This window comes from Medicago sativa, chromosome 7, assembly GCF_051527215.1.
Source record: "Medicago sativa cultivar Bolivia chromosome 7, Bolivia_mono, whole genome shotgun sequence".
Classification (NCBI taxonomy): domain Eukaryota; kingdom Viridiplantae; phylum Streptophyta; class Magnoliopsida; order Fabales; family Fabaceae; genus Medicago; species Medicago sativa.
In genome coordinates this window covers 6412769-6433642 of record NC_140755.1, presented here as the reverse complement: position 1 = coordinate 6433642, position 20874 = coordinate 6412769, and the positions used below count along the sequence as shown (strand labels likewise).

The following is a 20874-nucleotide window of genomic DNA, read 5'->3' as shown; positions in this document are numbered from 1 at the left end:
ATTGTACAGTAATGACCTAGAAGAACACATATTAGGAGGACGAAGTAAGATTCCAGCAATAGTCTGATTGGGAGGATATTGAAGTTGAAATAAAGATGAAGAACTGTATATTGAAAGTCAAAATCCATTTTTTAGAAATCAAAAACAAAAACCCATTTTTTTTTATAGAGAAAGAACTCATTTTTAAGAGAAGCATTTCTTTGGCTTGTTGAAGTGTGGTACTGTGGTAGTTCTTTTTTACTGGAAGATTTTTTGTATTGATTATTTGGAGTGGGTTTAATGAGTCAGGCACAACGAAGAAGATGAGCTATGTTTTTTGAAGTTTGAATAAAAAAAGAAAAGTGTGGTTCTAAAACCAGGGGAGCCGGTTATCCTGTATTTGGTTTTTTGGAAAATGATACGTGGACCAATAGTTGAATGATTGTTTAAGAGAGAGTGTCAGAGAGATTGTCCTTAGCATTGCTCCTCTTTATATTTAACTTTATTGGTTCTTAATTGTTTTTGCAATTGGTTGTATTTCCTATGCTCGTTAACTATTATGCATTAACAAGTGTACAACTTTTCGTTGCATTAGAATTTTAATTTATTCTCAAACGATGATCCGTTGACAAGGTCTTTTGGTGTGCAACTCCATGGAGATTGTGTTTTTTGCTTCACTCTTCAAGGCGGTTAGTGATGCTAAGAACAAGGAACGTTGGTTTACCGCGTCATTCACTACAAGAAACATTACATTTTGCCAGGGGCAAAATCCCTGAGAAAATGACAGAATCCCTGGCAAACTGGACGTTTGTGAGGGAATTTCCCAGGGGCAGAAGCACTCACAAAAGCACTCGTCGCAAACATTTTGCCAGGGGTTACACCCCTGGGAAAAAAACGAGGGGCTAAACCCCTGGCATATGGCCTGACTTTTTCCCTGACATAACCCCTGACATATTCCCTCACTTTTTTCTGCAACTGTGCAGCCTCTGACTGCGCTGACTGACTGACTGATGGAAGGTCAAGTCAGATCAGCAAAAAACCAGGGACATGCGAGGGGTTTAACCCCTGGCAAACGTCCATATTATTTTAAAAAAAATATGTTTTATTTATAAAAACGAATTTTTTATTAATTAATTAAAAATTGATTTTTTTTTTTAAAAGTTGTTTTTGAAATACAATTAAATGGTTTAAAAATCATTTTAATTAATAAAAAAATATTAATAATATAAATATTTTTTTAAACACAATTAAATGCATATAAATAAAGTTGTACTTAATAATATTAAAAAATATATTTTTAATAACAGATTTAGTTTAACAAACAATTTTACTTTTAAAAAATATCAGATTTTTGAATACACAAATTTAAAAACAATATTCCCTAAATTAATTAATTTAAAAAAAAACAGCACCAAAATGTTCTTAGAAAAAATAAACTGGTCCTATTTTTCTTAAAAAAAATTACAGTTTATTATTGAAAAAAAAACAGAATATACTATAAAGCTTAGTGTTTGACCATATTTTTTTAACATTCTACTACAACATGCATATATTTCATTTTATAAAAAAAAACAAAATGCATATATTTCATTTTATCAAAAGAAAAAACATGCATATATTTCATGCATAATAATATGAAAAAACAAAAAAAAATTATCATGATTATATATGTTATGTTCAGATTTTCGAAGAAAAAAAATTATTTTACCAAACAGTCAGCATATTTTAGAACATATCATCAACATGTATATCAGTTATAGTGTTATGAGGGGAAAAAAATCACTAACTAGTTGAAGCTTTACAATAGTAGATCTGTAATGCAATCCAAAAACAACAAGAGTTGGAGCAATAGCTAACCACAGGTGGCAGATAAGTAACACAACTGCAAATAACATACAAAATAAATAACATTAATAAGTAGTAAAAATTAATATCATGATAAAACATGTAACAAATGAAATATTTTTTACCAAATAAATGAAGTTTGATGAATGTGTTGTGTGAAGGTGTTGTGTTTTATGTGAAGAAATTTTTCTAAGTCTTGTTAAACCTGTAAAATGACCGCAACTTCTCTTTTATAGGCAAGAAAATAAACCAAGGCTTTTGCCACGGCCATGCCACTCGTATGCCTGCACAACAGAGATTCACATGCTTTTCCAGGCCCTTGTCTCAATCAACAGTGAACACAACATAGATTCCCATGCTTTTTCAATATCCCACGGGCTGTCCTTGGCAAAAGCCCTCGGTTTTGAGCTGACATCAAACAGCTTTTTACCTGCCAAGCCTGCAGCAAGCTACTTTTCAATTTTCAAATTGGCGCCTTGTAAAAAGCCACGGATTAAGTGAGGGCAAATCCTTGTGTTATATGCCAGGGGTTATCCTTGGCATTTTCCTTGGTAAATTTCCCAGGGGTTTCAAACCCCTGTCAAAATCCCTGGCAAAAAGTAATGTTTCTTGTAGTGATTGTCCAGTTCCACTCTATTTTGACTTAATATCAAGGCTCGAAAGACCGACATTCTGAGTTAGCGAACTAGATAAAGAATCAACTTTTTTCCCCATCTGCTCTACCGTCTATCATTCAATTGGCTAGGAGGCTCCTTTCGCCAAATAGTTCAATCGCATATTTATCGAGATCGGCTAATATGATAATTATTTTTAAGTGTAAACACATGGTTTAATGATGTTTTTGTACCGGCCGAACTATATTTTGTATTTTGAGGCTGTGTGAAACGATAGAAATGGGAATATGATTTGAGATTATCAGACAAAGATCAAAAAGTTAGAATCGTTTTATTTCTTAGATTTTGCTAATGTCATGTATATGAACTTTGATTGTTGTCCGTTGACCGAAAATGTGTACATGAGATACCAACTAGATAAGGTGTAAACTGTGTATGATATTATGATTGTTGTGTGAGCTAGATGCTCTAGTAAACAACACAAACACAAAGGAGACCGACAAAATTTCATCAAAAAGTTTCTACTTTATTGTTTTTCAAATGAATTTGAGAAAAAGTTTCAGAGGAAATGAATTTGGAAAAATGCTCTTGTAAACGTGAATTTTACTATTATTGTTAATTTTAACGTTAAAACATGTTTTACTAAAAAAAGTGTGTAAAAGATCCCAAAACTGATGGTTTATGGGGTTTTTGAGTTACGAACCTTCATATTAAAGGTGCCAACAAAGAAAGTAAATAAAGATTGTATACATCTTGTTTTTTTGGTCTCAATTATTAGCAAGGACTTGATTAGGGAGGGTTCAATCAATATATAAGTATGTTTAACCTTCTTCTATATAAGTTTCCATCATATATATTAAATAATTTCTTCACTTTAATGCTAAGTATTGTTATTAGCTAATTCTATTATTCACAACCGTATTATTTTTGAAGGCCCAATCGATTAACCTAGGTTTCTGATAACACGCCACTATATATATCGAAACTCACAGAACAATCGCAAACCCTAGGTTTCTGAATTATTATCGTATTATTTGCTGCTCTGGAATTCGTAAACCCTAGTTTTTGTAGCAGAACAATCACAATTCACAAAATGAGTTCCGGCGAGTTGGGTTGCATTTACGCCACCTTGATCCTCCACGACGATGGAATCCCAATCACCGTAAGTCTATTATCTTTTTTCAATTTGATTTTTATAATCTCCAAATCGCTCATAGATCTCATTTTTTTTTTAGGCAGAGAAGATCGGCACTTTGTTGAAGGCTGCTAACGTCACCGTTGAATCCTACTGGCCAAGCCTATTCGCTAAGCTTGCTCAGAGCAAGAACATTGATGATCTCATTTTGAACTCCGGCTCTGTTGGTGGTGCCGCCGTTGCTGAACCTGCTCATGCTGATTCGTTTCCTTCGTCTTCTTCTTCTCCTCCTCGTTCCTTTTCAGTTATTTCTTTTTCAAATCTTGTTGATAATTGAATCTTTTCTGTGTTGCTTGAAATTATTTGAAACTTGTTGGGTTTTGAGAAATTGAATGTGTCAAAACAATAATCAGGAACACAAAAGACAAGTTGCTAAGCGGAGAGAGGAGAGCTCAAAGCATACATATGATCAGGGATATCGGTCTTTGAATATCTCACAAGCGTCGCAAATGGGTAACTCAAATCACCCCCTTCTCATTTTATAAACCAATTGTACTTTTTATTTTAATTTTTACATTCTTGATTCTCTTACGTTATTGTCTTTGTTTAAGATTAGACAAAGTTTTTTCAGTGTTGTATTAATGCTTTTGTTGCAGTAGATTAAAATATACTCACCCTTGGGTTTCTTAATTGATCAAAACAATAAATAAACAGATCCCGAAGACAAAAAAGAAGTTGCTTATCCTGAAGTCGAGAGCTCAGATGATGATATAGGTTGTTTTGGCTGCGGGACAAGTGAGGAAGGCAGTGATATTGACTATCCAAAATATACTTTGCACGACATCTTTGATAGTCGTACTAATGGAGCTTTTGCTAGTGATGTGAGTGATATGAGTGACTTTGATGACTTTGATTGCATTGGGAATCATTACAACTCAGACGTTGATGAGAATGGCAGAAAATTCGGTCATAACCTAGAAGTTGATTATAGAAGGCATTATGTGCGTTAGTGGGTTTTGAGATATGTATGGTCTTTGCTTGTCGAACTCATTAAATTATTAGTACACCCGTGCGAATATATGAACACATTAAATTAAAAGCTTCATTACAATATGTATAATATTATTTATCTGACATTTTGAAACACTTCTTTGCAAACTATGTATTAATGAAGTTTAAGTATTGGCAAAAGAAGTTAAAGGTTTTGGGCAATGAAAGTAAAAGAAGTCAAGAAGTGTTGTAAAGTAAAGATATTGATTACTTTATTCATTTTTTGTCCGTTTTTAATGAAGATAAAGTTTTTGTAATTCTATTCAAGGCCTTGCATTATTCTTGAACAAAATATATTAAAAAGCATGAAATATTTTAGCAATTGTTGAGTTTTACTTCATATATAGAATCTCTCGCTTACTTGTGTGTTTATAGTGAACATCCCCTTGGAAGTGCAAGGGGAGTGGACTACTTTCAAATTGTGAAAGGGACCATGATAATTGTTGTTGAGCCTCTACAAATCTTAGTTCTTCATTCCTTTATATATGTGTATGAAAGATACGTTGTAGAAGTGGCAGCACATCAAAAGAGTCGTTACTGAAGCTTGATTATCATCAATGATTTGTTGTTTGATTTGGTTAATGTCATAGGATGAAATAGTTTGACATTCATTCCTTGTATATAAATAATTAACCAACATGGACACAACTGTAGCAGTACTATGAGCAGACATGATATGCGCAGACATTGCGCAGACATGAGTGGAGTAGTGGTTGTAGAATTATACTATTGTCCTTTTCCCAAGTTCCTTCAGTGGATACAACTTTTGATATTGCAAATGCGAAAAACTCAATAAAAAATTTCAGGTTTAGATTCTAGAATCAATATATTTTTTTGGGTATTTTCAAGGGCGAACAATATGCGGGAAAAGTTTCTTAAAACACCCAGCAAATGAGCAAACCGTAAACACCTTTTCCTTCTTCAAGTTTATCAATATTATTGCGTCGACCAAACCGCATCCTCAAAATCTTCTCAACGATGACGACATCACAAATCCATACTCTCCAAGTTGTTTCCATCAACAAGATGAAAATCACTAACAATAACATCACATTTTTCAGAAAACAAAATATGTATTCAACCCTAAACCCAAATACCCCATCTAATGATTTACTCCATCTATTCTAATTTTTGCGTGGCGATTTTGGCTGGGAGACGTTACCATACTACACCGCCTCACTCATTCCAAATCAATTAAAGCTTTTGTCTCAGATTTACAATATATTGGCTCTCTCAATGATGATTCAATGACAAACTTGTTATCACTTCTGCATCATGCTGGTACACTCGATATGCTCATCGATGCTTATCACATCACACGGGTTTGTTCCAGATACCGATGCTTTATATTATCTTGTGGATTCTCTATTTACAACTTCTCAAACCCTAGTTGCTTTAACTGTTTTGGAGCAAATGAAATCTCCCCATTCTTCGTTTTTTGAGCTTATACTTTTTCACATTCCCTATCTAACGGACATAACAAGTCTACATTTAACAAATTCAGTTCTTTTCAGACTCATGCCTTATCATCCTAACAAGGTTACTTTTAACAAGGTTCTGATTTCCTTTTGTAAAATGTACGTCGATGTCATGCCACAAGTGTACCAGCTTATAGGTCTAAAGGTTAAGTTAGGAATTGAATTTTCTATCGATGGTTGGACTTCAATCATTCGTAAGTGTGGTAAATTAGGGAGACTTCCGGATGCTACCAAATTGTTCTTTGACATGATTCAGACCCGTTGTTCTCTTGATGTCGTCCCTGTGACGCATAATGTTTTATTTAAGGCATTTCTGGAATACAACAAGGTCGATGATGCCTTACGTTTGTTCAATGTCATGCGTTCTAAACGTTTTAAACCAGATAAAGACAGTTTTGTTGGGCTAGTAACTGCACTTTGTGCTGAAGGTAGAATCGATGAAGCAGTTAGTGCGTATCGTGATATTGTTATGAAGTATCCTCATTGTGATTTTCACCTTGATAATGACATTGTTCTTATGATAATGACTGAGCTTATAAATGCTGGTAAGACTGACGAAGCTGCACTGTTTTAGGATTGTCTAGAAGTCCTAGAACTCAAGAGGCCTGGCTTCCCTTGTCTGCTAAAATTCGGAGATCCTACAAAAGGTTATACGGATGCTAAGATGAGCCATAGAAATTGTGAAAATTGTGATATAGAGCTTTTGGAGTTCTTTAACTAGCTTACATTTATGGAAAATACTTGCATATTGCTCTTTAGTTAAAGTTGGTGCTGTTTTGCACGGATACACGGAAAAAACTGCTCAAAATTGTTTCAACCAACACATCCTAACCGACGCAGTCTATATAAGTTATGTGAAGAACCAGTAGAACAGTAGCTAAGTTTCTCATATATTTGTTTCTATGTTTTTTTTCAATTAAATAATCACTCGATTTAAAAGTAATTTCATGTTTATTTCCATCTTCGCGCTTGGGGCAATGATGCAGCTAGTGTGAGGTACCAACTGAGGCACGTCTATTGCTGGTTGAGAACTATTTTCAAAACCTCTCTTAGGTTTGGGTTCAACTCAAGCCTTCGGGGATTTCTCAAGAGTACTTTTTGAATTCTTTATATTTTGATGTTAGTGGTTGTTGATTGTTTTTGCAATGGATTATTGTTTCATATGCTTGTTAACTGTTATGAGCATTATAACAATTCTACTTATTGTATAATGTATATATGATTTTTATTTTGGTGTCAACCCTCCGGTTCCTGGGGGAAGAGGGGGCCTAGAGTAATCAAAAGTTTGGTCGGGAGGTTAGTAAAATCTAGCAAAAAATTGTATTTCTAGGAAGGACATATATAGTTGCCTTCAACTTGTGATTGGAAGCTGGCTTTCTTCTTTGAATTTGATGTCTGAGTTGAGATATTTGAGTTTATTATCTGCCAATACATGCCAAACTTGTTAAAGTTTAATTGAAAGAAAAGTTGCAAAACTATCTTTCTGTCTTTAAATTTATTTTCTTAGTGAGTGAATTGTGGCCATATAAACACTACTTACACTTATCACACAAAACATAGATGTTATATAGAAAAACAAATTTCTTAGATTTTCTATCTTTGCTTCTATACAAACAATGTCTACAAGTTGTCAGTTTAATAGTGATTGTTGTAAATTGAGTATAATTAAAAAAAGAGCAATGCTATATCTCTAGAAAAATAACATCAAGAATTCTTCAAAAATAAAGAATAGCCAATCACAATGCACTATTTGCCACAATTCAAGGAGGTGTGGCTGAAAAATAGGAAGTGAACAAATAAATCATCCAATTAAAATTTGCCAACTGTGTCTTGAAAAATTCTTGAAGCTATTTTTCTTGAGAAGTAGCATTTTCCTTAAAAAAATAGTTAAATTGTATCACATGTTTATGAGTGAGAAATAAGGAAAATTACCTCTCAAACGACATGTTGCTCTTCTCTAATAAACTTATTTAATTTGTTCAAAACCTCAATTTCACATCAAGAAGAGTCTGTTGTACCAAAAGGATTTGCGCATATGACTCCTCAAGGATAACCAGATTTTGCGTAACTGATTATTATTAATACTATATTTGATTCTTTAACAAGTACTGCACGGACATTTGTTAGTATTTTCCTTATTATTATATAGATTTGATCTAGTAATATATATCATAGAACAAAATTCATGCGTCACTTTATTAAATAATAATTTTCCATTCCTCAATTTTATTTTATTAAAAAAAAAAACTTATATACAAACAATAGAAACTTTTCTTTTCTCCATGCCAATAACAATCTCAATAATTTTATTTTATTAAAAAAAAAAACTTATATACAAACAATAGAAACTTTTCTTTTCTCCATGCCAATAACAATCTCAATATTCATAGGATAAACAGAAAACAAATTATTTAGAAGATGAATGTTTCAAGCTGTGGTCATCAAGCCATAAAATGATATCACTAAAAACTTGGATTATCATTTCATCAGGTTCACCCTCAAGAAGAGAATGGTAAGCATCCTTGTAAAGTTTAAGCTTCTTGTCTGTGCTGCTAGCTTTCTCGTAAAATGTTTTGCTCACTGAGGGATCAGTCACAATATCAGCCTCCCCATGAAGGATTAGCAATGGCAAAGATACCTATAATCATCAAAACCATTACATATCAACCTTAACAGAAAATCACAGTATTCAATATTGCATGGTTGTCAAACTGAGATTCAAATAGTAAATTAGAAGACCTATTTTCAGAACCGTGAATTAAATCTTGTCACGAATCGTAAGATACATTGCCAATAAAAGTATGACATCTTTAAGCACAAAAATAATTGAAGATTTAAGTCAGAAATCAAATGGAAAAAGAAAAACGGATGACTATGCAAAGCTGACAAAAAGTGGGCAATTACACTAGTTTAGGTAGTGATTCGCTAGAATGAATCGAAATTCATCATAGTGAATCTGAATTCAAATGAGATGTATGTTTAAAAATACACACTAGAGATTCACATCGATTGGATTTAGTTTTGCATCGAATCATGATACGATATGACTCACATGTATCGTCAACCATAAATGCATTGCAAAACAATCCAAGGAGAAGAGAAGAAAACATGATTATGCAGATGTAGTTTATTTAGACATTTAACAAGTTGAATTCGAAAGATAGGAACATACTTCTTCCAATCTCTTTTCTATTTCTTGAGTAGTTTTAAGCATCTCGACGGCAGTCCACAACCGCGGTTTATCTTTGTAAGCAACAACATTATAGGCAGTCTGCACACAGATACCAGAAAAGTTTGATTATTCACTAATACAATCATTGCTGAGAAAGAACTGAGTGTAAAATTTGAAGTGAAAAACAATTTCTATTTGATTAAGTGAAATACAATAATTGAAGTGAAATACAATAATTGCTGAGAAATAATTGAGTGTAAAAAGTGATATATTTGTAGGATCCAAAATTTTTAAGTTATCAAACAAAAACAATATTCTATTGGATTAAGACACACGAACCATTTCTCTCTTCTTCAAATCTCTAAAAGCTGCCTCTGCTAAATTCTTCTGTGGAACTAACTTTTGCTTTGGTAGAACATTAGCTATACCAATGAGTATCTGAGCTAGCAACCATGGAGGAACCATGTCATCTGCAATCTAAAGAAATAGAGTGTCTGGTCAAAAAAGAACATAGAAAATCATACAAAAACACCTGAAGTTAAATTGTTTCAGAAAGAAAAAAATTACTTTACACATTGGTGCAACAAGAATAGCGCCATCCCATGCCTTAGGTTGTTTAAGGTGCATCTTTAAAGCAACAGCTCCTCCCATGGATTGTCCAAAGAGGAAGCTTGGAAGAGATTGCAATTCTGGATTTTCTGCTATTGAATGAACCAAACCTTTTGTAAGGATATAGTTTCGAATCAAAATTAAAAACTCCAGTTTTATTAACTTGTGTGCAATGTAATGACAATTAAATAAAGAAATAAATTCAATGAAACTAAACAATCCATTTCATTATTTATACCCAAAGGAAAGTAAAATATACACAACACAAAACACACTTCCATGTGAAAGCAAAAGTTCAAGTTTCCAGGTAAAGAAGTCTTAAAATTTCGGTTGAGCCTAACTCAACCGTACAATATCGGCATGTAAAGTAAGGGATGCCTCAGATTTATAAACCGATTTTGAAACCATATCTCATCTAATATGGACTCTTAACACAGACACCTCATGTCCTGGACTGGACAAGACCCTGGCTCGAGTAACCCAATAGCAGATAACCCAATTGATCTTGAATAGACTATGATACTATCTTAATTTGGGTTAAAATTAACTCAACCATGTAAAACCGGCATGTAAGGTGAGGGATGACTCTCCTTTATAAACTAGTAATGAAACATATAAGATGACAGTAGGAAGTTTTCTTCATCAGAAATGTAACTCAGTTTTAAGATTGATAATGAGAAGAGTTCAGCAGTAATTCCAAGAAATTCTATTTTGCACAATTCTAAGTGACAAATGCAGTTCACTAACTTCCTAAGTTGAAAGGTACATAGGTATATCAATCAAATGAAGAATAATAAGATGGAAAAATTCAGTCTAATCTATTCCTTTCCATAAAGCTAAAAAAATTACTCTTGTTCAATGTTTCAACTTTCAAGTGTTTGCAGTTAGAATAATAAGGTAATCAATCAATGTTTGATATAGCTTGCAAAATATGACAAAGGACCCTATGAATACTAAACTAAAAGAAAAGCAACTCCTAAGTTAGATAATAACTACAAGAAGAACAAAAGCTTTGTATCCAGCTTTAACAGGGATGCAACCCTGCCCCCACCCTGTACTGTACATAATTTTTCGGTCATCTCTAATAGAATCGGTGTGCTAATCGGCCAAGCCTGGCACGGATGTACTGGACATTGGGCAGGAAGAATGAATTGTGAAGCCCCGATCCTCTAGAAGCAATGTGAGAATGTATTCTCTTAACTAAGCTTCTTGTTGGCGTGGGATGAAATAATGACCCAGGGCTGAGCACTCTAGAAGCAAAATAATGACCCTCGCAGGGTTGATGAACCTGCCTTTTTTGTTGGCGTGGGATGAAAGACCTGGCAGCGGAAAGCCCACTATTCCTGCTGACCAGCTTCTCACAAACTATGCTACGCTCCGTCTGCTTGTAATTTACATTCACTGGCTTAAGAGCTAATGAATGCAGAGCGACAGTTGGTCCTGAGTCTAACAACTAAGTAAACCACCTCTGAATGCTTGTGCATTCATCGAAGATTAATCAGTAAAGCAGGACAGGAACAGTAGGAAGAAAACACGACAAGATAGTTTAGCCCATCGACCTTGTGGTAAGGAATCTGAATAAGAGGCCGTATTATCCATATGGCCTGAGACATAAGGCTTGTCAGGGAGCTAATTCGTTCCATATATAAGGACCATCCCTACCCTATTTAGGTATCTATCGTTCCCTACTCTTTACTATTGATATTATATAGACAACGAGTTTTACATAGGAAAGGTACCTCCCCTCAGATCGGCACCACCACCGACTCCCCTGAGGTCAACTCATGTTTTCAGACGAGAACACACCCTACTGAAAAATTCCTCATTATTTTTTATTTGACACTCTCAAAGCATTTGTGTTTTGGAACCTTTGATGTTGTAGTTCTAGTTGTATCATCTGGCCTAAGAGCCCTGTTTAACATAACTCTCCTTTATAACCAAACTTAGGTGCATTTCCTTAGGTGTTTTTCGTGTTGTTCTTCACTTAAAATATTTTTAACTTACCCATGATTTCCTCAAATCCATAATTTTCTCAAAATTTGTTATAACCACAAAAAAAAATATTTTAAGTGAAGAACAACACGAAAAAGTACCTAAGGAAACACACCTAAGTTGTGTCCTTTTAATAATTATTCTACACAAATCTTTGTATGATGCAGCATAACTACATCATATAAACTACTTTCAGAGCAAAAACTGGTACAAGATATATCATCAAAAAGAAATATTCATCAAGACTACATTCCTTAACTTCATGCCTTAAGTAGTCATGCCCCTATGGTACACTATTATACTCTCCTTCCTGACAAGAAACTAATTCTACCACAGTAGATTTGTAGTATTCAATTTCAACATGGTGTTAACTACATTCAAGACACAGTTCCATGCGAGTTTAGGTACCTTTGATCTTGGAGTAAATCTCGATGACATCATCAACTAGCGAATCGAAACTAGGAATATAGCAATGAAGACCTTCTGAAAGACCAAATCCTGGATAATCCATAGCAAAAACTCCATATCCAGCACATGCCAATTTTCTAGCTATTCCTGCAAATAAATTCACAGTATGATCAAGTCAATCAAGTCAGTAATTGACAATGTAACTTATCTAGTAAAACAAAGCAACCAGAACTTAACACCAGCTACTACATGCCTTCAAAGAAAAAGGTGGAAGTATCTCCATAACCATGACAGTAAAACACAGCTGCTTTCGGCCTGGCAGTTTCAGGAAACCAGCTCTTGTAGAAGATTTCTACGCCCTTTGAGTTCACCTCGTATGACTGTTGTGAAGTATCAAGTAATGCAAATACAGAAAGGAGGAAAAGGTATTAGCATAGCACGTATCCACATTTTAAACACAAATACATTTTATAAAAATCATCGCAGACGAGAGACTTTCATACCTCCTTCATTTTTAGTCCATCGCATTGAGTCTGCAAAGCATAAAGGAACACTCAGAGAAAGTAAAAATTTAGGAAATCAATTCAAATTTCAAAAAAAAATACATGTGGAAATTTAAGAGGCACATTCTAAGAGGTGAATGAATATATCTTGACTAGATTGTTTAGCAGTCTTGCCTCGTTGAATTTATTCATGGTTGACACCATCCTACTCTATGAACTATCTATCAACTTGAAATCTCAAAGTCAACGGGCCTTTAAGAAAACCTAACCACATCTCAACTACCATGAATAGCACCAATTGACTACCACAGAACAACATGAATATGAACATTGAAACTGAAACTTAGATATATTCAGATAGCATATATATTGTTTTGATTTTAACACTCCGATTCTCAGATAAAGGGATCCTGGTAATCAAAAGTTCGGCCCGAAGATAAGTAAAGTCTGTCCAAAATACTATGAAATTGAATAAACAAATTAAATTAAAATGAACATTATAAAACAAATTAAGGCCCAATCAGATTGAGTTACTTTTGATCTTATGAAAAATAGCTCTTACAAATAAATAAACTTTTATGTTAATTCATAACTTCTTACTGACAAAAATTGTATCCTCATACGTCTATGAAGGATAGACACTCCTCGGATTCGGTGAGTCCTGGTGTCCGACACATATAATTACACTGAATTACGTGATTTTCTCAAATTATTAGCGGTGTCAGCGTGTCAGTGTACGTATGTCTTTTTTCATAAACTACTTGACAAATTTATGAATAATACATAAAAGCTTATTTATTTGCATAAGTGGTTTTGAATAAGCTTAAAAATAAAGTCAATCGAAACGGGTCCTTAGTGTATTTCTTTCATAGGGATATTATATACATAGATAGTACCTTAAAGAGTATGTGGTCAATCCGAAGCTGAATATCCTTAAAGGCTTCACGAGCTTGTCTTCTAGCAGAAACATGATCCATATTAGCATCCAAAATCTTGTGCAATTCATTGCCAACTCCTGGAAACCTAGTAGCCATAGCCAATGTCGTCTCTGAATTCTACACTCAGCCTAAAGGGTCACAAAAAGCAATTCAAACTCACACACCCCACATGAAAAAGGAACAAAATTTAAGTAAATGAAACAGAGAATAGTGAAAAAATGGATTTTTTTTTTTTTTGTCAAAGTACCTCGGGAACGATGAAAATGGAAAAGGTTTGAAATTCTGAGAGGCATAGCCATAATAATGAAAGATTTGAAACGTGACGTATTTTGATTTTTCTGAGTAGATACTAGATATGGGACCTAAGGCTAAACTTACTACAAAGTCAATATACTTAATGTTTATTGACTTGACTATTTTGTTTCACTAGTTCAAAATTTGATTTTATTAGTGTATAACTCGGACATGTTTGGTTGTTTCTCTATAAAATTTATTTTATCTTTAGAATTGATTTTATTTAAAGGGTTATGCTAACCGGTGCCTTTAGGGCAATGGTTAAGAAAACCAAAAAATGAAAGTTTTACGTTAAAAATACCACTTTTTAGACTTTTGAGGAGTTGAATGCCCAAGTTCCAATGCAAGATTACTATATTTGCTTCCTTAACCATTGCCCTGAGGGCATTGGTTAGCATTTCCCTTATTTAAAAGATAGAAATCAGAACTTTTGATTTAAAAATTGATTTTAATATTTAAATTTAAGAAAATATTAACAAGTGTCCTTATGACATTGTTTAAACATCTAAACGTAATAATTTATATATTGAAAAACTTCGTAGTTATGAAGTTTACATATGTTTGACTTATAGTTCCAAGATAAAATTTCTTTTTATAGATACCTTAAACAATGTCCTTAAGATACTTGTTAACAAAACCCTTAAATTTTTGTAAAAAAAAAAAAAAAAAACCTTAAATTTATTGGTCAACACCTTATTTGTTTTTAAAATCTACTTCATATTAAAAAAAATAAAAATGGTAATGCTAACTTGTGCCGTTAGGGCACATATTAAGAAACCTAAAAGAAGAAATATTCTCTAAAATGTTGTGCATTCAATTCATTAAAAAGTTAAATATTAAATAAAATGCACACATTCCAATAAGATTACTTCGTTTGTCAGAAATACATTCGCTATATTAACTATTATAAAAAAAATTTGTCAGAAACACATTCCAATAGATACCTTATAAAATGTTGTTTATAAGATTAATATTTTATTTATTTCATTTATATGAATAATATATTAACTATTATAAAAAAAATTTGTCTATAAAATCTTCTTCAAATTAAAAAAACAATATAAATCAATTTACACTCTCTATCAAAATATTTTGTTATATTAACTAAAACGCTCAGTATTTTCAGCACAAAACCAAAAAAGAAAGTAATGAGTTACATCAAAAGACTTAGGATCCTTCAAAATAAAATCAAAAGTCTTAGGAGTAACAAAAAAAAAAGGCAAAGTGAAATCTGTTACAATATGACTCCCAAACAAGCAAAATGATAGATAAAAATAAAATTGATGTGATTCGTTTTCAGCCACTAAAAAGTTTGAAGCTTAATTTTTTTCGAGAAGATGTTGTAACGAATCCTCCTTTTGCTTAAAATCTCGAGCATTTATTTCATGTCAAATGACCCAGACACATGAAAGAGAAATCAAATGAAGAATTGAGCGAATATTTTTTTTTGGAAAACCATCCAAGGTTCAAAATTGAAGTAAATGGTTTGTCACATGAGCGGGGTGCACCATGATTAAACCAAGACAACTAGAAATACCATAACAAATTTTCTCAAAAAAGTTGTAAGATAGAAAAAGACATCGGTGTCCTCCGATTTGCCACAACCACTCACACAAAGCTTCACATTAGGTTGAAGAACTCGCCTCCTGATTAAATTATCCATCGTAGCGGTTACGAAGCAGACGCCAAACGATAAGATTGTCCTTCAGGGGGAACTCCTTATTCCAAATAATGTTTATGTGATCAGTTGAGGAGTTGTTTATCCTTCGAAAACATCTAATTATAAACATCTGTAACATTGCATTTTTTAGAAGCGTGTAAATGCAATATTATTTAAAAACTCGTAGCACTCCCTCACCTGCTCTTCCTCCCAAGCTAGTAACCTTCGCCTCCACTTCTAAGCCTCACTGTCCTCCCCCACCCAAAAGAATACATCTCATCCAGTGTCGTCATTTTATTATCAGCTAGATAAAAAAGACGACTAAATATACTCTTCAAAATCGCACCAAGCAATGGATCCCAACAAAATGAAGTATGAGCACTATCTCCCACATCACGCCTAAGGTTATCATTAAACCAACGACCAACTCCCAAACCAGCCCCACCTCTAATACTATTCAAATTATTCCACAAAACTGAACCACCTTTGCCCCCATCAACGATACTCCCTCTTTTTTTTATTTTGAGCAAACGATACTCCCTCTTAGCTCACCATATTTAGCGCCTAAAACTTTATACCACATACTCTGAGTCTAGACCTTTAACCTCCAACACCATTTACCAAGTAACACCAAATTAAATCCTCTTATTCTCCTAGCCCCCAAGCTACCCTTTTTTTAGAACAATTAGTGTCCTAATTAATCCAAGATATTTTCCTGATTTCCTCACTCCCTCCCAAAAAAAATCAAAATATATTTGATGGTAGAAATGATATCTGTCGGAGCCTTGAAGAAGGAAAGAAAATAGACCAGATGAGAGGGCAAGACAGACTTCAGAAGAACCAATCGGCCATCCAAAGAAAGATTTCTATTCTTCCAATCTGATAATCTTGTTTTAATATTCGATCAAGCAAAGAACACCAAAAGTTCAACTTACATGAGTCTCCACCAATAGGAATCCCCAAGTAAACAAAATGTAAACGACCCATTTTACAGTTGAGAATGGAGGCAGCTTTTGTCAATCAAGAATGAACGTTGAAACCCACTAACATACTCTTGTGAAAATTAACTTCGAGACCTGAAGACGCCTCAAATGTGAAGCAAAACTTTTAAAACTTTAATATTAACCCAACTTTTAACACTAACTAACAAAGTATCGTCAGCAAATTAAAGGTAAGAAATAGAGACATTATCTGATTCTCCAACCTTATATCCGCTAAAAAAAAAAAAAAAACCACCTCCACTAAAGCAGCTATTAAGAAGAGGAAAGGAGAGAGGGAATCGCCTTGTCTCAGGCCTCTTTCAAATTTGAATTCGTTAGATTAAATCCATTACTTCATATATTTAAGTTTAAAGGCACCGAGATAAGTTGCCATAATATCATATCATAGGAGCAATAAATATTTCACAAACAATTGAGCCAACTAGTAATCCATGACTATCACCTAGAATAAGTCCTAAACTGAGTTACAAACAAAATGGACTACACACTATTTGTCAGCCATAGACCAGATTCAAACAAAATATTGGGATTCTCGTAGATTTCAAGAAAAGTTGTTTTGTTTTATGCTATTTGGATTCATTAAGCCTTTACAAATCATTACTCTCAAACTGCAAGTTGCAGAAATGAGACTGAAGAAATATCTAGCTATACTTTCATTTCATTTGTGTTCACTTATCTTTGCTAGACCTACAAATATATTTGTGGCCATGGATAAAGGGATGTCAATTTGGTAAAGTGATGTAGATTATAGCTTCATGGCAAAGTTTTCCACTAAAAAAAAGGTTCATGATAAAATAAGTGATTAGAGTCTCACGTTGAACTAAATTTTGATTTGACTACAAGTGATGTGATATTGTTATTTGTGAGTTAGCTTTTGATACCGGCATATATACATACACTAGACACGGACACGTAAGCATCGATCATAAATTAAGAAAGTGAAAGTGATTGACTGTAATCATATGTGTCGTGTCAGCATTGGACACCAACATATGTCACCGAACAAGGTAACCATTTTTTAGTAACTTGGGAATAAAGTAACCATTTCATTCATTAACTCTTAATCTTATACATCCCATTTTTCAAATACAAAAACATAAATATAAAAACACAAAAGGAAAACATTTCCCTGAAAAAGAAATGAAAATTAAAAGCAAAACATAAAGGGGAAGAAGGAAAAAGTTCTTCCAAATTTCGATGCAATGAACTTAGTAAACTGCAGGTGTGTTTTGTTCTTCCCTAACAAGACCGTCAATTTCGATGTGTTTTGTTCGTTCATAAAGGAAGAAATTTGATGCGATATAGTGAGCAGACTGGCCATCAACGGTATGTAAGCTATTGCAATTCGCAAACAGTAGAAGGTAAGGCCTGATATTTAGCATCTGAAGATGATTTTCAGACCATGCATTGCTTTGAGATCATGAATTGCTTTTTGGAGTGCCAATATTATGTCATGTAATTGGCAAAAGAAGCATTGGTGAAGTTATTTATAAAACTCTGAATTGAGCATGCAGAACAAACACCTCAAGAATTAACCTGATTACATAGTCTCACAAGAAAAAAAACCAATTTAAGGTATAAATTTCCAAAGAGAGGTGTACGATTGTTTATTATCTGTAACACTGCCCCTTAATATCACTTCAGTTAGTAATAATTTTTGCTTTCCATAAAAACAAATTTCAGAAAGCGAAAACCATAGATAATACAAATTTGAGAATCAATAGAAGTACCATTTCATTTATTAACTCTTATCCATACATTTGCATTTTGAAATCCGAAAGCGAAAACCAAAAAACAAAGGAAGACATAACAATCAGAAAAAATTGAAAGAAAAAAATGTTCTTCCAATGGCAGCAGAGAGTGATTAAATACTCAAAATTTAGTAGACTGCAGGTGTGTGTGCAATGAAACTGATGCATTGAACTTGACGAACGTTGTCGAATCCGATGATACGGACAAAGGCATCAGGGTAAGCAGCAATAGCTTCATCAAGCTCCTTCAACACTTGAGAAGAATCGGTTGCTCCAAACAAAGGCAACTTCCACATTGTCCAGTAACGTCCATCATAGTATCCTGGTGACTTGTGGTTCTCACGGTACACAAATCCTTTCTGCAAGTAACCAAGTAGACATGTTAACCATCAAAACTCAAATGGATTTTAAATAAAGGTCCGTGACCACAATCAGGGTCGTGACAAAACAACAATTATATATATTGCGAAGATATTGCAAGTAAATGAATATTAGACCTCGGTCTCAAATTCCAAGCAAGCAACCCATCCCTTCCTTATAAGGTAATCAACTTCTTTCGCCAATTGTTCTCTGGTCAATGGTGGAAGGTATGAAAGTGTCTCAAACTTCTTCTTCCCAATAGGAGGCCACACCTATATAGTAGTAATGTACAAAAGATTAAGTTAGGGGCTTAATAAAATTTTGCATGGCCAATGACTCTATTAATGTTATTTAAATTTAAGTAACCTTATGAAAAAAAAATGAAATCATTTCAACTAAAATACTATGAACCAATAATGTACAAAGTTTTAATTGGAAAACTTGAACTAAAAGTTATTTCAAACTAGACTTAGCGCAGTATTTCTCACCTGCATGCAGTTTACTCTTCCACCATTGCTTGTAATGGAGGTAATGTCCTTGTTGATCTTTGTAACTGGGAAGCCAGCCATGGACTTGAGTCCAACAAATGGAGCCACCGCGCCGGATTGAACCGACGAGGCGCGGTTAACTGTAGTCACAGCTGAAGAGGAGATCATAGAGGCAGCCATTGTTGTTAATTGTTAATTAACACTTCTATAATTGAGTTGCAAAGCTTGTACTGAAACTAGCTATTTATATATTGTTTTGGAATTGGTTTCTGATTAATTATACCAATGGTTTTGGATTGTGAAAATGATAAACATTGGAACCATATTAACCACATGAGATTGGGAAGAAAAAAAAATTGTATACTGGCCTTATCATAATGCACCACTATGTGAATGCCACGTGGATGATGTCCTACTAATCTTATCTTCACTTGTGAAGAACATAAATGTGTGATGGTTCCTTCAAAAAAAAAAAAAAATGTGTGATGGTAGTTATGTTGATATTTTTATAAAAAGTAAATTGAAATAATTTTCTATTGTATACATGTTGGCCTGATGGAGTTTTGTCCCTATTGATTCCTCCATAAATATCTTTAGGGTTAAATATGTTTTGGTCCCTATAAATATACCAACTTTTCGTTTTAGTCCCTCTAAAATTTTCCTTCAAATTTTAGTCCGTATAAAAGTTTCAATCACTACTTTTGATCCCTATTTTTAAGTTAATTTTAGTATTTTTATTAATGAAATTGTGCAGAAATGTGTAGAATATTGTAAAAATATTTTCCCAAAAAAATTAGAATTTTTTAACAAAACATAAATTTAATATGAATTTTTAACCATAAAATATATAAAAATTCATATTAAATTCATGTTTTGTTAAAAAATTCTAAATTTTTTTGGGAGAGATTCTTATAATATTATTAATTTTTCTGCAAAATTTTATTCAAAAAATATGAATTCTACATACGAGTTTACTTTAAAAGAGGGACCAAAAGTGAAGATGGAAAATTTTTGGAGGACTAAAAGTTGAAGGAAAATTTTAGAGGGACTAAAATGAAAAGTTGGTATATTTATAGGGACCAAAAACATATTTAACCCATATCTTTATCATGGATGGTACCTTTGTTGAGGCTTTGGCTCCATTCATATAATAATTTGTTTATGTAAAAACTTGTATGTTGAAAATTTCCACAAACCGTATAGTGCTAAACATGAGCAAATTATACAATCAAGAAGAAAAACAATACTAATAGTTATGTTAGTAACACATACTTCTTTTGCTTGAAATTTAGGAATTACGCCTTCTTTTTATGTGAAACCTACATGATTTATTCATTTAAATTTTAATTAGAAGAGTGTGTATTGAAAAGAGTGTATTGCTATCTAAAAATATAAACGCCATTAACATCCTAATTGTAGGCATAGGATAGAAACTTTTGTAGGGGTTAGCCAGAAAAACTAGTTGCATCGTGTGTGATTCACATAAGATTCTTGAGAGTTCTACGTTAGATGTTAAATGTGATATGATCTAAAAAAATATTTATAAATATAATGTATCCCCTGCCTTCGAAGTCATTTTTGTGAGATTGAATTAGAT

The 20874-nt window shown here is 33.3% G+C and overlaps 3 protein-coding genes, 1 long non-coding RNA gene and 1 other non-coding gene across 7 annotated transcripts; 3 read left to right on the top strand and 2 right to left on the bottom strand.

The window, feature by feature from the left end:
* The first annotated feature begins 2887 nt into the window (after positions 1–2887).
* On the top strand, positions 2888–4778 carry LOC146903834 (uncharacterized). Its single transcript, XM_085724048.1, has 4 exons — positions 2888–3600; positions 3674–3877; positions 3987–4086; positions 4288–4778. Exons 1-4 carry the CDS (start codon positions 3532–3534, stop codon positions 4581–4583), a joined length of 669 nt encoding a protein of 222 aa, XP_085580174.1. The 5' UTR covers positions 2888–3531; the 3' UTR covers positions 4584–4778.
* Positions 4779–7060: 2282 nt separating this feature from the next.
* Positions 7061–7205, top strand: LOC146903833 (U4 spliceosomal RNA). The gene has a single exon (XR_015020740.1). It is a non-coding gene; the product is annotated as a U4 spliceosomal RNA (small nuclear RNA).
* Positions 7206–8370: 1165 nt separating this feature from the next.
* On the bottom strand, positions 8371–14095 carry LOC146903832 (caffeoylshikimate esterase-like). Of its 2 annotated transcripts, none has more exons than XM_085724231.1 (9): positions 13971–14095; positions 13682–13851; positions 12786–12815; positions 12536–12662; positions 12283–12429; positions 9841–9974; positions 9613–9750; positions 9274–9372; positions 8371–8739 (listed from the first exon to the last, which is right to left on the bottom strand). In XM_085724231.1, exons 2-9 carry the CDS (start codon positions 13817–13819, stop codon positions 8509–8511), a joined length of 1044 nt encoding a protein of 347 aa, XP_085580357.1. In that variant the 5' UTR covers positions 13820–13851; positions 13971–14095; the 3' UTR covers positions 8371–8508. The 2 variants fall into 2 exon arrangements, with proteins under 2 accessions (XP_085580357.1, XP_085580358.1); XM_085724232.1 differs by having other exon boundaries at positions 9841–9971; positions 13971–14093.
* Positions 14096–17776: 3681 nt separating this feature from the next.
* On the top strand, positions 17777–18704 carry LOC146903831 (uncharacterized). The gene is made up of 2 exons (XR_015019684.1): positions 17777–17900; positions 18572–18704. It is a non-coding gene; the product is annotated as an uncharacterized LOC146903831 (long non-coding RNA).
* On the bottom strand, positions 17872–19495 carry LOC146903830 (ribulose bisphosphate carboxylase small subunit, chloroplastic 3). Of its 2 annotated transcripts, XM_085727512.1 has the most exons (4): positions 19278–19495; positions 18927–19061; positions 18572–18788; positions 17872–17900 (listed from the first exon to the last, which is right to left on the bottom strand). In XM_085727512.1, exons 1-4 carry the CDS (start codon positions 19455–19457, stop codon positions 17887–17889), a joined length of 546 nt encoding a protein of 181 aa, XP_085583638.1. In that variant the 5' UTR covers positions 19458–19495; the 3' UTR covers positions 17872–17886. The 2 variants fall into 2 exon arrangements, with proteins under 2 accessions (XP_085583638.1, XP_085583637.1); XM_085727511.1 differs by lacking the exon at positions 17872–17900 and having other exon boundaries at positions 18388–18788.
* Positions 19496–20874: the final 1379 nt, after the last annotated feature.

What these genes read in the sequence shown, in the direction of transcription:
- LOC146903834 (XM_085724048.1), top strand. Translation starts at nt 3,532, where the DNA reads ATGAGTTCCGGCGAGTTGGGTTGCATTTACGCCACCTTGATCCTCCAC. An exon ending in ACGATGGAATCCCAATCACC is followed by an intron (nt 3,601 to 3,673) that starts GTAAGTCTATTA and finishes TTTTTTTTTTAG; the next exon opens with GCAGAGAAGATCGGCACTTT. An exon ending in CTCCTCCTCGTTCCTTTTCA is followed by an intron (nt 3,878 to 3,986) that starts GTTATTTCTTTT and finishes AACAATAATCAG; the next exon opens with GAACACAAAAGACAAGTTGC.
- LOC146903832 (XM_085724231.1), bottom strand. Translation starts at nt 13,819, where the DNA reads ATGGCTACTAGGTTTCCAGGAGTTGGCAATGAATTGCACAAGATTTTG. An exon ending in TTGACCACATACTCTTTAAG is followed by an intron (nt 12,816 to 13,681) that starts GTACTATCTATG and finishes TATGCTTTGCAG; the next exon opens with ACTCAATGCGATGGACTAAA. An exon ending in TTCCACCTTTTTCTTTGAAG is followed by an intron (nt 12,430 to 12,535) that starts GCATGTAGTAGC and finishes ATTTATTTGCAG; the next exon opens with GAATAGCTAGAAAATTGGCA.
- LOC146903830 (XM_085727512.1), bottom strand. Translation starts at nt 19,457, where the DNA reads ATGGCTGCCTCTATGATCTCCTCTTCAGCTGTGACTACAGTTAACCGC. An exon ending in GAAGAGTAAACTGCATGCAG is followed by an intron (nt 19,062 to 19,277) that starts GTGAGAAATACT and finishes ACTACTATATAG; the next exon opens with GTGTGGCCTCCTATTGGGAA. An exon ending in GCTTGGAATTTGAGACCGAG is followed by an intron (nt 18,789 to 18,926) that starts GTCTAATATTCA and finishes GGTTACTTGCAG; the next exon opens with AAAGGATTTGTGTACCGTGA.